This window comes from Trichosurus vulpecula, chromosome 4, assembly GCF_011100635.1.
Source record: "Trichosurus vulpecula isolate mTriVul1 chromosome 4, mTriVul1.pri, whole genome shotgun sequence".
Classification (NCBI taxonomy): domain Eukaryota; kingdom Metazoa; phylum Chordata; class Mammalia; order Diprotodontia; family Phalangeridae; genus Trichosurus; species Trichosurus vulpecula.
The window spans coordinates 414,752,587-414,765,937 of record NC_050576.1 but is presented as its reverse complement, the minus strand read 5'-3'; the positions used below and the strand labels follow the sequence as shown (position 1 = coordinate 414,765,937).

Genomic DNA, 13,351 nt, shown 5'->3' with positions numbered 1-13,351 from the left:
TTTAGGGATGGTGGGTGGGAAGGGAAGAGGGGGGAGAATTTGGAACTCAAGGTTTTAAAAACAGATGTTTAAAAACAAAAAACATAAAAAAATGTTTTGCATGTAACTAGAAAATAAGATACTCAGGCAATGGGTTATAGAAATTTATCTTGCCCTACAAGAAAAGAAGGGAAAAGGGGATAGGAGGGGAGTGGGGTGACAAAAGGGAGGGCTGACTGGGGAACAGGGCAACCAGAATATACACCATATCAGAGTGGGGGGAGGGTAGAAATGGGGAGAAAATTTGTAATTCAAACTCTTGTGAAAATCAATTTTGAAAACTAAATATATTAAACAACAAAAGAAAAATTTTCAAAAAAGAATAGATAAGAGCTGAACAGAAAATTTGAGAATTATAAAAAGGTAAACTTGAAATTAAAAAAAAACCTGTTTTTCAATAATGTTAATTTTTTTACATCCCTACATGGGAAGATGATACTCTTGAAAACTGTACCTTTATTAGGGCACTTAGGAGGAAAATAGATAGAGATAGGGGATGGATATAAGTTGAATTTGGTGTGACTGTAAGAAATAATTAAGAGGTTAAAAAAAGGAATTATATGAGGAGAAGAGAAAAGGGGAAAATAATAGGGTAGATTGCATTGCATAAAGAGGTTCAAAACAGCAATTACAGCAGAGGGAAAGATTGGAGTGGGGTAAGCATTGTTTGAACAATTTTCTAATGAGATTTGTCTCAAAGAGGGAATAACATGTACATTGAGTTGTGTATAGAAATTTATCTAACCACCATATAACGTGGTTTTTTTTGTTTTTTGTTTTTTTTTTTTTGCTCGCAAATATTTTTATTTAAATGCCATTTTTGAGGATGCTAGGTTTTAGATCTTATTGAAGGCATCAACATCCATAGATTGCACATAGTCTTCAAAGGCAGTTATCCGTTCCTCGAGCATATCTGTCCCAACTTTATCATCTTCAGCTACACATTGTATCTGAAGCTTCTTGATGCCATATCCCACTGGAACTAGTTTAGAAGTTCCCCAGACCAAGCAATCTGCCTGAATGCTTCTGACACATTCTTCCAATTTTGCCACATCTGTCTTATCATCCCAATGTTTTACATCCAGTAAGATAGAAGACTTGGCAACAATTGCAGGTTTTTTTGATTTCTTTGATTCATACTGAGCAAGGCGTTCTTCTCTTAGTTTCTTTGCTTCTTCACTTTCCTCCTCCTCATCAAACCCAAAGAGATCAATGTCATCATCATCTTTGCTATCTGTAGCTCCACTTTCAGTGTTATCTTCTACATCAGCAGGTCCATGCTTGCCCAAAACCTTCTTTATTCCTGGCAAGCTTACCTTTTGTTTCTCATAGGACTTGATGTGGTTATACCTATGGAGCGCATGGTACAGGTCGGCAGGTGGGGGCCCTGAGACAGCTTCAAATTGTAATACTGGGAAAATTAGGAACCCCTGAGAAACCACTAGCCCATTCTCCGAGACTGTCACCCCACATCAGAGTCCTAGGAAAAGAAATCCCCAGGAGCCGGCCCTCTGAAGTGAGAGAAGGTGGATCGGGGGCACAGACTCCCTGTTGAGGTCCGAAATTCTGTGTGTGTCTCCAGGGCGTTAACACGAAATACCGCCTCATCTCGGTGGGGCCTCCAAAATGTTGTACCAGAAGCGAGTGACACACGCCACAGAGTATAAGTTTTAAGTGGAGAATTTATTAGCCGGTGGCCATCGGGGTACTGCAACCCAAATTAATGGCCTCGTGTTGGGGTGATGGCTTGACTTATATAGGACATGTGGGGGTACAGTGATTAATTATCACCTGGAACCTACAGGCCAGGTCACAGGGTGGGGGGAACAGGAACAAAGGTCCTGGATGATCAAAAGATTCAGTCAGATTATCTTAAAGTGGGATAATCTCGTTAACATTTCTTGGTGGAGTCACGGAGCCCCAGGTACATCTGCTAGACAGAAAGGGTCTGCCAGGTTATCCTTCAGTGGGATGGTCCTATCTATTGACATTCCTTGGAGGAGTCACAGGACCCTAGGGATATCTGCTAAATGCAGAAGAGATCTGAGTCCATTGTTTCTGGGGGTGCTTGTCAGTAGCTAGGGGTTTCTCAGGGGTTCCTAATTTTCCCAGTATTACAAAATACGGCAATGTCAGCTTGGAATGGCACAAACCCTTTGATGTAGCTCTTGTCTGCTAGGAAGTCATTGAGGTGTTGCAGGCCCACAGGTGTCTTGAGATCTCCGAAGTCCATGGTGATGGTGGCGGTGGGAGGGACTGGGAAGAGGAGGAAGCGGCGGTGGCAACGGATGAGGGGGGGAAAGTGGAAGGAAAAGGGAGGGGAGCTAATTAAAGGGAGGGCAAATTGGGGGAGGTAGTGGTCAGAAGCAAAAGACTGGTAAGGAGAAAGAGGGTGAATGGAGAGGGAATAAAGATAAACAAGGGGAGAAACAGGATGGAGGGATATATAGAGTTAGTAATCATAACTGTGAATGTAAATAGGGTGCACTCTCCCATAAAACAGGAGTGGATTGAAAACCACTTGTTTGTGGAGTTTGGAACTCATACAACCATTCTGGAGAGCAATTTTAAACTATGCCCAAAGAACTATAAAAATGTGCATATCCTTTGATTGAGGGATACCACTACTAATTTTGTATCCCAAAGACATCATAAAAAAGGGAAAAACGACCAATATGTGCAAAAATATTTACAGTAGCTCTTTTTTTGTGGATGCAAAGAATTGGAAATTGAGAGGATGACCATCAGTTGGGGAATGGCTGAATAAGTTGTGGTATATGAATGTAATGGAATATCACTGTGCCATAAGAAATGATGAGCAGATTTCAGAAAAAAAAAAAACCTGGAAAGAATAACATGAACTGATGCTGAGTGAAGTTAACAGAACCAGGAGAACATTGTACACAGTAATAGCAAAATTCTGCAATGATTAGCCATGACAGACTTGGCTCTTCTCAGCAATACAATGATCTAAGACAATTCCAAGAGACTCGTGATGGAAGTTGCTATCCAAATCCATAAAAAAAGAGCTATGGCATATGAATGCAAATCAAGCATGTGGTTTTCAATGTGTTTTTTTTTATTTCTCATGTTCTTTTTTCATTTTGTCTTGATCCTTCTTTCACAATGTGGCTGATGTGAAAATATACTTAAAATAATTGTACATGTATATCAGAGTGCTTGCTGTTTTAAGGAAGGGGGAAGGGAAGGAAGATGGGAAATATTTGGAATTCAAAATATTTTAAGAGGGAATGTTGAATACTATCTTTACACATAACAGGAAAAATACTATTAAATGGAAAAAATACACACACATTTAGGTATCTACAGAGTGAAAAGCAATAAGTTAATAAAATTAATTCATTAATAAGATTGGTGAGGGGGACAGGATGAAAGGAGAGAGAAGAATATAAATAGGGGTAGGAAATAGGATGGATGGAAATATATAGTTATTAATCATAACTGTGCATGTGAATTTTATGAACTCCCCCATAATATGGAAGCAGATAGGAAAACAATAATTTGACATGATATGAAATACAAGAAAAAAAAATTTGAAGCAGAGAGATACACACCGAATAAAGGTAAAGAGTTGGCACACAATATATTTTGCTTCAGCTGAAGTTAAAAATAAAAGCCGGAACAGCAATCCTGATCTCAGAGAAAACAAAAGCAAAAATAGACCTACTTAAAAGAGATAAGGAAGAAAACAACATCCTTCTAAAAGGAACTATAGATACTTAAGTAATATCAAAATTAAACATGTATGCACCAAGTAATACAGCATCCAGATTCTTAGATGAGAAGTTAAATGATATACAGGAAGAAATACATTAAAAAAACTATACTAAACGGAGAACTCAACTTACCCCTCTCAGAACTAAATATATCTAACCACAAAGTAAACAAGAAAGAAGTTAAGGTGGTTAACAAAATTGTAGAAAAGTAAGATATGAGAGATCTCCAGAGACAAATGAATCAGAATTGGAAAGAATATACTGTTTTCTCACTGATACATGGCACCTACACAAAAGTTGACCATTCCTTACAGGATAGAAACCTCACAACCAAATATAGAAATGCAGAAATATTAAATTCATCCTTTTCAGATTTTAATGCAATAAATATTATATTTAAAGAATAGCCATGGAAAGATTCACTAATAATCTATTTTTGAAATGAGTGGGTCAAAAAACAAATAATAGAAACAATAAATAACTTCAAGAGAATGACAATAATGGGACAACAGACTAAAACTTATAAGATGGAGGAAAAATCAGGGGGAGGAAGTTTGTACCTCCTGAAGCATGAATAAAATAGAGACAAAAGAGATAAATGAAATGTGCATGCAACTAAAAAAGCCAGAAAAAGAACAAATTAAAAATTCCCAATTAAATAACAAAGTAGGAATTCTAAAAATCTGAAGAGAAATTAATAAAATTAAAACAAAAAACTGAAAAATAAAATTATCAGCTAATTCTATGAAAAACCCATAAAAAACCCTTTGGGTTGATTTAAAAAAAAATCAATCTACCATTCATCCACAAGGAAGTAGAAATGAAAGCATTTTTATCCTAATTATTAATATCCTAATTATTTAAGAGGTATTTTTTTAACTGCATGCCAATAAATGTGATAATGTAAGTGAAATGGATAAATATATACACAAATATAAATTGCCCAGATTTACAGAAGAGGAAATAAAATAATTAACCCCATTTCAGAAAAAAAAAAAAAACAAATTGATCAAGCCATCAATGAACTCCCTAAAAAAATGTCCAGAGCCAGATGATTTTACAAGTGAATACTAGCAAGTGCTAAAAAAAACAAACAAAAAAACAAAAAAAAACAAAAAAACAACAACAACTACAACAAAAACTATTAGATCCAGTACTATTTGGAAAAAATGGGCAAAGAATGAGTCCTATCAAATTCCTTTTAAAACACATATATGATGCTTATACCTGAACTGGGAAGAACCAAAACAGAAATAGTAGAGACCAGTTTCCCTAATGAACCTCAAAGATTTTAAATAAAGTATTGACAAAGAGATTACAGCAATTTATCATGAGGATAATACACTGTAACAAGGTAGAATTTATACCAGCAATGCAAGGCTATTTCAGTACTAGAAAGAAATTTTCAGCATAATTGACCATATCAATAACAAAATCAACATAAATCAAATGATTATCTTAACATATGCAGAAAAAGCTTTTGAGGACTCAGGGAGGCAGAGGCAAGATGGCAGAATGAAAGCAGGGACACTCCTGAGCTCTCTCACAAATTCTTTAAGATATCTTTAAAAAGTAAATCTGAACAAATTTGAGAGTGGCATAATCCACTAGGAGACAGAGTGTGACAAATTTCCAGCCCAGGAGAGTCTGGAAGATCAACAGTAAGGATCTGTTGCACCAGGCTGGGAGAGGGCAGAGTGGGCAGGTGTATACTTGGCCATAGCAGAGCAGGAGCAGGCCATGGCAGACTGAATCACAGGCAGTAGTGGTGATTCCCCAAAATCTCAGCACAGCAGGGGAGTCTATTGGACCTGGATGAAAGGGAAGGGCAAGGCTGCGCCAGCAGCAGCAGCTACTCCTGGGGCTAACAACCCACAGATTAAATGTTAGAAAGTCACCAACTTGAACTTCTGGGAGCCAAGATGGCTAGTAAACAGTAAGTGCTCCATCTCTCCTCTTGTTGACCTTGAAAAACCCAGAGAATATTTCCTCAGGAAAAATCCTGGAATAATGGAGCCAGCAGTAAGGTTGCAGCAGTCTTTTACCTCAGGAAAGTAAGAAATCAATGGGAATGGTCCTTCTTGCTGTGGCAGAAGTGCAGGCCTGGAGGTGTTCAAGCTGACAGAACCATAGGAAACAGCACACAAAGCTAGTAACCAGGCCATTGGCTCCCAGCAAGATAAAGCCCAATGGGCCCCAGAAGCAGAGATTCACTTAAAAAGCCAGGAAAAAGGCAATAACAATGGAAAAGCAAACTAGAAAAGCAAAGAGCAAATGATCTTACTATAGGGACAGGGAAGATCAAAATATCAATTCAGAAGAGGACAACATTGACACTATACCAACATCTGAAACCCCAAAAAGGAATGTGAACTTGTCTCAAACCCAAAAAGTATTCTTAGAAGAACTCAAGGATCATTTTAAAATCTTAATTAGAGAGTTAAAAGAAAAAAAAAAGACCAATTATTTTAAAAATACAATGGACAAAATAGAAAAAAAATTCACTGATGAGAACAAACCTTTAAAATGTACAAATGGTGAAATGAATAAGTAGGTACAGAATGTAACTGAAGAAAATAACTCCTTGAAAAGTAAAATTGGTCAAATGTAAAAGGAGGTACAGAAGCTAAATGAAGAAAACAATTTGGTAAACATTAGAATTGGGCAAGTAGAAGTTAATGATTCTATAAGGCAGCAAGAATCAGTGAAAAAAATCTAAAGAATAAAAAAAAATTGAAGAAAATATAAAATATTTCATTGGGAAAAAACAAACAAACAAACAAACAAAAAACTGACCTGGAAGATAGACCCAGGAGAGATAATCTAAGAATTAATGGTCAACAGGAAAGTTACAATGAAAAAAGAGCCTGGACAGTATCTTCCAAGGAATCCTTAAGGAAAACTGCTCCAAGGTCCTGTAATCAGAGGGTAAAATAGTCATCAGAAGAATCCACCAATCACCTCCTAAAAGAGATACCAAATTAAAAACTCTAAGGAATATTGTAGCCAAATTCCAGAATTATTAGGTCAAGGGGAAAATACTGCACACAGTCAGAAAGAAAAAAAAAATCAAATATCATGGAACTACAGTCAGGATCACAAAGGACCTTGCAGCTTCTACAATGAAAGACCTGAGGTATTGGAATATGATGTTTTGTAAGGCAAAGGAGCTTGGACTACCACCAAGTATCAACTACCTAGCAAAATTGAAAATCATCTTTCGTGAGAGGAGATGAGCTTTCAATGAAATAAGAGAATCCCATATGTTCCTGATAAAAAGACCAGAGCTCAATGGAAAATTTGATCTTCAAATAAAATACTCAAAAAAGGCATAAAAAGGTAAACAGGAAAAAAAAAACCCTTGTTAATTGATAAGGGCAATTTTTTACATCCCTATATGGAAGGATGATATTTGTTAATCTTGGGAACCATATATTAATTATGACATTTAAAAGGATGTACATGGACAGAGACTGTGGATATCAATGAATTAATGTGATGATAAAAAAAAAACTAATTAAGGGGTACAACGGGATTATAGTGGGAGAAGAAGAAATGAGGAGGAATTACATCACATGAAAAAGCACAAAACATATTATAGTAGAGGGAAAGAAGGGAGAGAGAAGAGCGTTGTTTGAGCTTTGCTCTCAATAGATTTGGTTCAAGGAGGGAATATCATACTCTGTTAAGTATAGAAATCAAATTTGCCTACAGGCAGTAGGAGGGGAAAAGGGAAAGAAAAAGAGAGGGTTGGTTCTCAGGGAGAGAACATGTAGTAGGGGATAAAGGTAAGAAAAGGGAGGGGTCTGATAGGGAGGAAAAATTGAAGTAGGTGGTGGTCAAAAGAAAAAAAAACTGTTTTGAGGAGGTGAAGAGAGAATGGAGAAATAAAAGCATAAATGGAGGGGAAATAGGATGGAGAGAAAGACCCACACAATCATAACACTGAATGTGAATGTGATGAACTCTCTCATAAAATGGAGGTGGATAGCAGAATGGATTAAAAACCATAATCCTACAACATATTGTTTAGAAGAAACACATTTGAAACAGGGAGATACATGCAAGGTAAAGGTAAAAGGTAGGAGTAGAATATATTTTTTTTTAGCTGAAGTAAAAAAAAAAAGAGCAGTAGCAGTCTTAATCTCAGATGAAGAAAAAGCAAAGATAGATCTAATAAAAAGAGATAAAGAAGGAAATCATATCCTGATAAAAGGCACCACAAACAATGAAGTAATATAATTACTAAACATATATGCACCAAGTGGTATAGCATCCAGATTCTTAGAGGAGAAGTTAAAGGAGTTACAGGAAGAAATAGACAGCAAACCTATACTAGTGGGGGACCTCAATCTCTCCCTCTCTGAACTTGATAAATCTAACCTCAAAATAAACAAGAAAGAAGGTAAAGAGATGAATAGAATTTTTGATGTAATAGACCTCTGGAGAAAATTGAATAGAGATAGAAATGAATATAACTTTTTCTCAGTGGTACATGGCACAACTTTTGAGTAAAAAGTTGACCGTGTACTAGGGCATAAAACCTCACAATCCAGTGCAGAAAGGCAGACATAATCAATGTGTCCTGTTCAGATCATGATGCAATAAAAATTATGTGTAATCAAGGGCCATATGTGGATAGACTAAACATTAATTGAAAACTAAATAATCTAATCTGGAAGAATGTGTGAGTCAAAGAACAAATAATTGAAAAAATAAATTACTTCATTCAAGAAAATGACAATAATGAGACAACATACTGAAATTCTTGGGAAGCAGTGAAAGTGGTTTTTAGGGGAAGTTTTCTATCCCTGAGTGCTTACATGAATAAAATAGAAGAAGAGAATATCAATAAATTTTGCAAGCACCTGAAAAAGCCAGAAAAAGAACAAATTTAAAATCTCCAATTAAATACCAAATTAGAAATACTGAAAGATGAGATTAATAAAATTTAAATCCAGAAAACTAATAAATAAAACTAAGAGCTGGTTTTATTAAAAAAAAATTGATAAACCTTTGGCCAATTTGATTAAAAAAAAAAAGAAAACCAAATTTACCACTATCAAAAATGAAAAGAATGAATTCACTTCCAATAAAGAGGAAATTAAAACAATAATTAGGAATTATTTTTCCTAGTTGTATGCCCACAAATTTGTCAATCTTAATGAAATGGATGAATATTTACAAAAATATAAATTGCTGAGATTAACTGAAGAGGAAGTATAACACCTAAATAACTCAATCTCAGAAAAAAGAAGTTGAACAAACCATCAATGAACTCCCTAGGAAAAAAAAATGTCCAGGGCCACATAGATTTATATGTGAATTCTATCAAACATTTAAAGAACAATTAATTCGAATACTACATAGACTATTTGGGAAATTTGATGAATGAGGAGGCATAAGAAATTATTTTTTCTGGTACAAACATGGTCCTGATACCTAAGCTGGAAAGAGCCAAAACAGAGAAAGAAAATTATACACTATTTTCCCTAATGAATTGTTATGGCAATCAGACTTTTCCCAGTTCTTCCCTTTTGGGATGCTAAGACTGTGAAGTCTCTCCTTTGAATTGGCGGGAAACCTTTTGCTGTGTTTGTCTTGGAAGTTCTCAGCAGTGAGAAGTCATTGACTCATACATGATGTGATACTGGGTATAGGGAATTTTCACACATCCAGTCTGGGTGATGTCGGAGCCCTCAGGGCTCCAAACAGCATATAATTGAGGAGAGCATGGTGTTTGACTTTTGGGGTGCACTCATGGAAGGAGTGTTGAGATGCTGGGCAAGCTGAACTCCCCCCAGCCTTGCTAATGCAGATGTTGGTTTGTATTTGGTCTATTTCTAATGTATGTTTGTAATTTGTTGTATTTGCTCTGAAGTTCAGATTGCTGGCTTTTCCTCCTGAACTAAGTGAATGATATTTGTATGTTGGATTAAAGTGAGATTGTTAATCCCTTAAAGTAATTCTCCTTAGTAAAGCATATCAAAATAACCTGTGTTAGCAGGTCTTCTGTATGCTAGTTGTCATTGGTCTTACACAGTCACAGTAGCGGCCAGCCAGATTGTTGCCACAAAATGGCATAGCTATTCATGATCTGCACATTAAAAGGAAAGTATGGAGTTTTGAGGTTCTGAGATAGTGGTTGGATGTGTCCCAGCTATTGGGTTGCTCTTTGTACTTGTAGTGGCTATGGTTCTGTGGAGCCCCAGAGGCCTGAAGGAGAAGAGGCAAGTAACAGTGATGGGAGTGGTTTGCCAGGAATCCAAAGAAGGGGCCCTGGGAGATAACCTCTCCTTCCCTCTTCCTACCCCACTAGCACTCTGGAGGAGACAGGCCTGAGCAGAGGCTGTGAAAGGAGAACAAGCAGAGGCTTGGGGGAGGTGTGGATGATGGGAGCCAGAGCTTGAGTTGATAAGCTCAGGTCCAGATTGCACTGAAAGGGTGAATGTCCTGAGATTATATTGTATGACAAGATTTGAAAGAGGAGTGGTGAATGTCCTACGTGAAGATTTGGCGGGAGTGGCTGGTGAGGAGAAAGAAGAAGCAGAAGGTGGCTGCTGATATATTAATCCAGACAGAGTAGAAGACTGCTTGCATGAGAACATTGGAAAGGTGAGAGTGGTGAGCTGCCTTTGAGCTGAATTTAAGGTGACACTACCAGCAGATGGTGGCTGCCAACATATTGACTGCCTTCTTGAGAACTTTGGAAAGGTGAGAGTGGTGAGCTGCCTTTGAGCTGAATTTAAGGTGACACTACCAGCAGACGGTGGCTGCCAACATATTGACTGCCTTCTTGAGAACTTTGGGAAGGTGAGAGTGATGAGCTGTCTTCGAGCCAACTTTGGTGAGGTGAGTGCAAAGGTGGGGACCAGCTTATGTGGGGCTTCTGGCAGAAGCCTGGAGCCACCAGCAGAAGTTGGAAGACCATGAACCCAGGACCTTGAAATTCAGCCTTGGGGCAAGATGGAAACTTTGGAGAAAGGTGCTGAATGTAGCTTTTTGCTGCATTCCCCTGGGACTGTTTGGGACCCAAGAGAGAGGGGTGGATTTGTCTACGGTGGGCTGGGGGAAGTGCCTTGCACCTGCAGGGACTCTGCCCTGTTGGCTTTATTGCCCAGCTGCCCCTCAGGACTTGGAAGCGGGGTTCAAACAGTGTGGAACTAATAGGCCCCCAAGAGAACTTTATTTGGACTTTATTTTCTTAGCGGTGGGACTTCACTAATTAAATCATGCCCTGCCTGAGGGTAGTGGGAGGAAGCCTGAAAAGTCAGTGTGGACACACCTTCAAGAAGAACCCTGCTTGGACATTCTGTATTGAGTAAAGACATTGACTTGCTTTGACCTAGGGGTAGATGGTTTATTGACAACAAGTATTTTGGGGATGATACTGAATGATATGTTGTGAATGTTATGCTTTAGCTCTGAGATGGGATCAAAAATGTAATGTCTCTATTTGTTCCAGGATCCATGGCTATTTAGTTTATGTTAAGCCTAGTTCTTCCCTTTTGGTATGCTAAGACTGTCAAGTCTCTCCTTTGTTTGAATTGGTGGGAAACCTTTTGCTGTGTTTGTCTTGGAATTTCTCAGTATTAAGACAATGAGAAGTCATTGACTTGTATATGATGTGATACTGGGGATGGGGAACTTTCACAAACCCAGTCTGGGTGAGGTCAGAAGCCTCAGGGCTCCAAATACGATAAAATGGAGGGAGCTTGGTGTTTTATTTTTGGGGCACACTCATGGAAGGAGTGTTGAGACTCTGGGCAAGCTGTAACTGCCCCTGAGCTTTGCAAACCCAGATGTTGGTTTGTATTTGGTCTCTTTATAATGTATGTTTGTAATTTGTTTGTATTTGCTTTGAAGTTCGGGTTGCTGGCTTTTCCTTCTGAACTAAGTGAACAACATTTGTATGTTGGATTAAAGTGGGATTGTTAACCCCTTAAAGTTACTTTCCTTAGAAAAGCATATCAAAATAACCTGTGTTAGCAGGACTTCTGGGTGGTAGTGGTTATTGGTCTTATACAGCCACAGTACCTGCCAGCTGGATTGTTGTTACACGAATATAGATGCAAAATTTCATATATAGGCAAATAGACTTCAGCAACTTATCATGATAATAATACATTTTGACCAGTTTTATACCAGAAATGCAAGGCTGGATCAATATTAAGATAATTATCAGCATAATTGATCATATTAACAACAAAATTAACAGAAGTCATATGGTTATCTCAATAGATGCAGAAAAAGCTTTTGACAAAATACAACACCTATACCTATTGAAAACACTGGAGAGTATAGAAATAAATTGAGCCTTCCTTAAAATGATTAGAAACATCTACCTAAAATCAGCAGCAAGCATTATATGTAGTGGGGATAAGCTAGATGTATTTCCAATATGAAAGGAAGTGAAACAAGGATGTCCATTATCACCCCTACTATTCATTTTGGAACTAGAAATTTTAGCTTTAGCAATAAGAGAAGAAAAACGTAATTGAAGAAATAGGATGCATGATGAAGAAATAAAACTATTATTCTCTACAGAATATACTTAGAGATTCCTATAGAATAAAATTTAAAAAAACCTACTTGAAATAAGTAACACTTTTAGCAAAGTCACAGGATATGCAATGAACTGACATGAGTCATCAAAATTTCTATATAATACCAGCAATGCTCAGCAGCAAGAGAGACAAAGAGAAATTCTAATTAAAATATCTGTTGAAAATATAAAATATCTAGGAGTCAACATGCAAAGACAAATTCAGAAAATCTATGAGCACAATTACAAAATACTACTCACACAAATTAAGTCAGATCTAAATGATTGGGAAATGCCAATCATTCATAACTAGGCTGAGATAATATTTTAAAAAATGGAAATTCTACCTAAATGAATTTAATTATTCACTGCCATATGAAACAAACTTCCAAAAATACTTTACAGATCTAGAAATAATGACAGCAAAATTCATTAAAAGAACAAAAGTTCAAGAATATTAAGGGAATTAATGAAAACAAACACAAGAGAAGGTTGCCTAGCTGTATGAGATCAAAAAACTGTATTGCAAAGCAGCAATCATCCAAACTCTTTTGTACTGGCTAAGAAAGTGAAGAGTGTATCAGTGGAATATATTAGATAAACAAGACACAGTAGTCAATGACTATAGTAATTTAATATTTAATAAAACCAAAGGCTCCAGCTTCTTGGATAAGAACTCACTATCTGAGAAAAAAAAATTTCTGGGAAAACTGGAAAATAGTGTGATAGAATCTAGGAATAGACCAACATCTTATACCATATACCAAGATAAGGTAAAAATGGGTATGAAATTTAGACTTCAAGGTTGATAGTATAAGCAAACTAGGAGAACAAGGAAAAAATTACTTGTGAGATTAACAGAGAATGAAGAATTTTTGACCAAAGAAGAAATAGAGAACATTATGAAATGTAAAAATTGATAATTTTGATAATATTAGGTTTAAAAAGTTTGGCACAAACAAAACAAATGCAACAAAGATTAGGAGGCAAGCAGAAAGCTGGGAAACACTTTTTACAGTCATTTTCTCTG

The 13,351-nt window shown here is 36.8% G+C and overlaps 1 protein-coding gene across 1 annotated transcript; it reads right to left on the bottom strand.

Annotated features, from left to right (window-relative positions):
* Positions 1–875: 875 nt before the first annotated feature.
* Positions 876–2,272, bottom strand: LOC118848571 (elongation factor 1-beta-like). The gene is made up of 2 exons (XM_036757509.1): positions 2,158–2,272; positions 876–1,450 (listed from the first exon to the last, which is right to left on the bottom strand). Exons 1-2 carry the CDS (start codon positions 2,270–2,272, stop codon positions 876–878), a joined length of 690 nt encoding a protein of 229 aa, XP_036613404.1.
* Positions 2,273–13,351: the final 11,079 nt, after the last annotated feature.

Coding starts and splice junctions, on each gene's coding strand:
- LOC118848571 (XM_036757509.1), bottom strand. CDS start 2,272: ATGGACTTCGGAGATCTCAAGACACCTGTGGGCCTGCAACACCTCAAT. Junction 1,451..2,157: donor AGCTGACATTGCCGTATTTT/GTAATACTGGGA, acceptor TAATTTTCCCAG/TATTACAATTTGAAGCTGTC.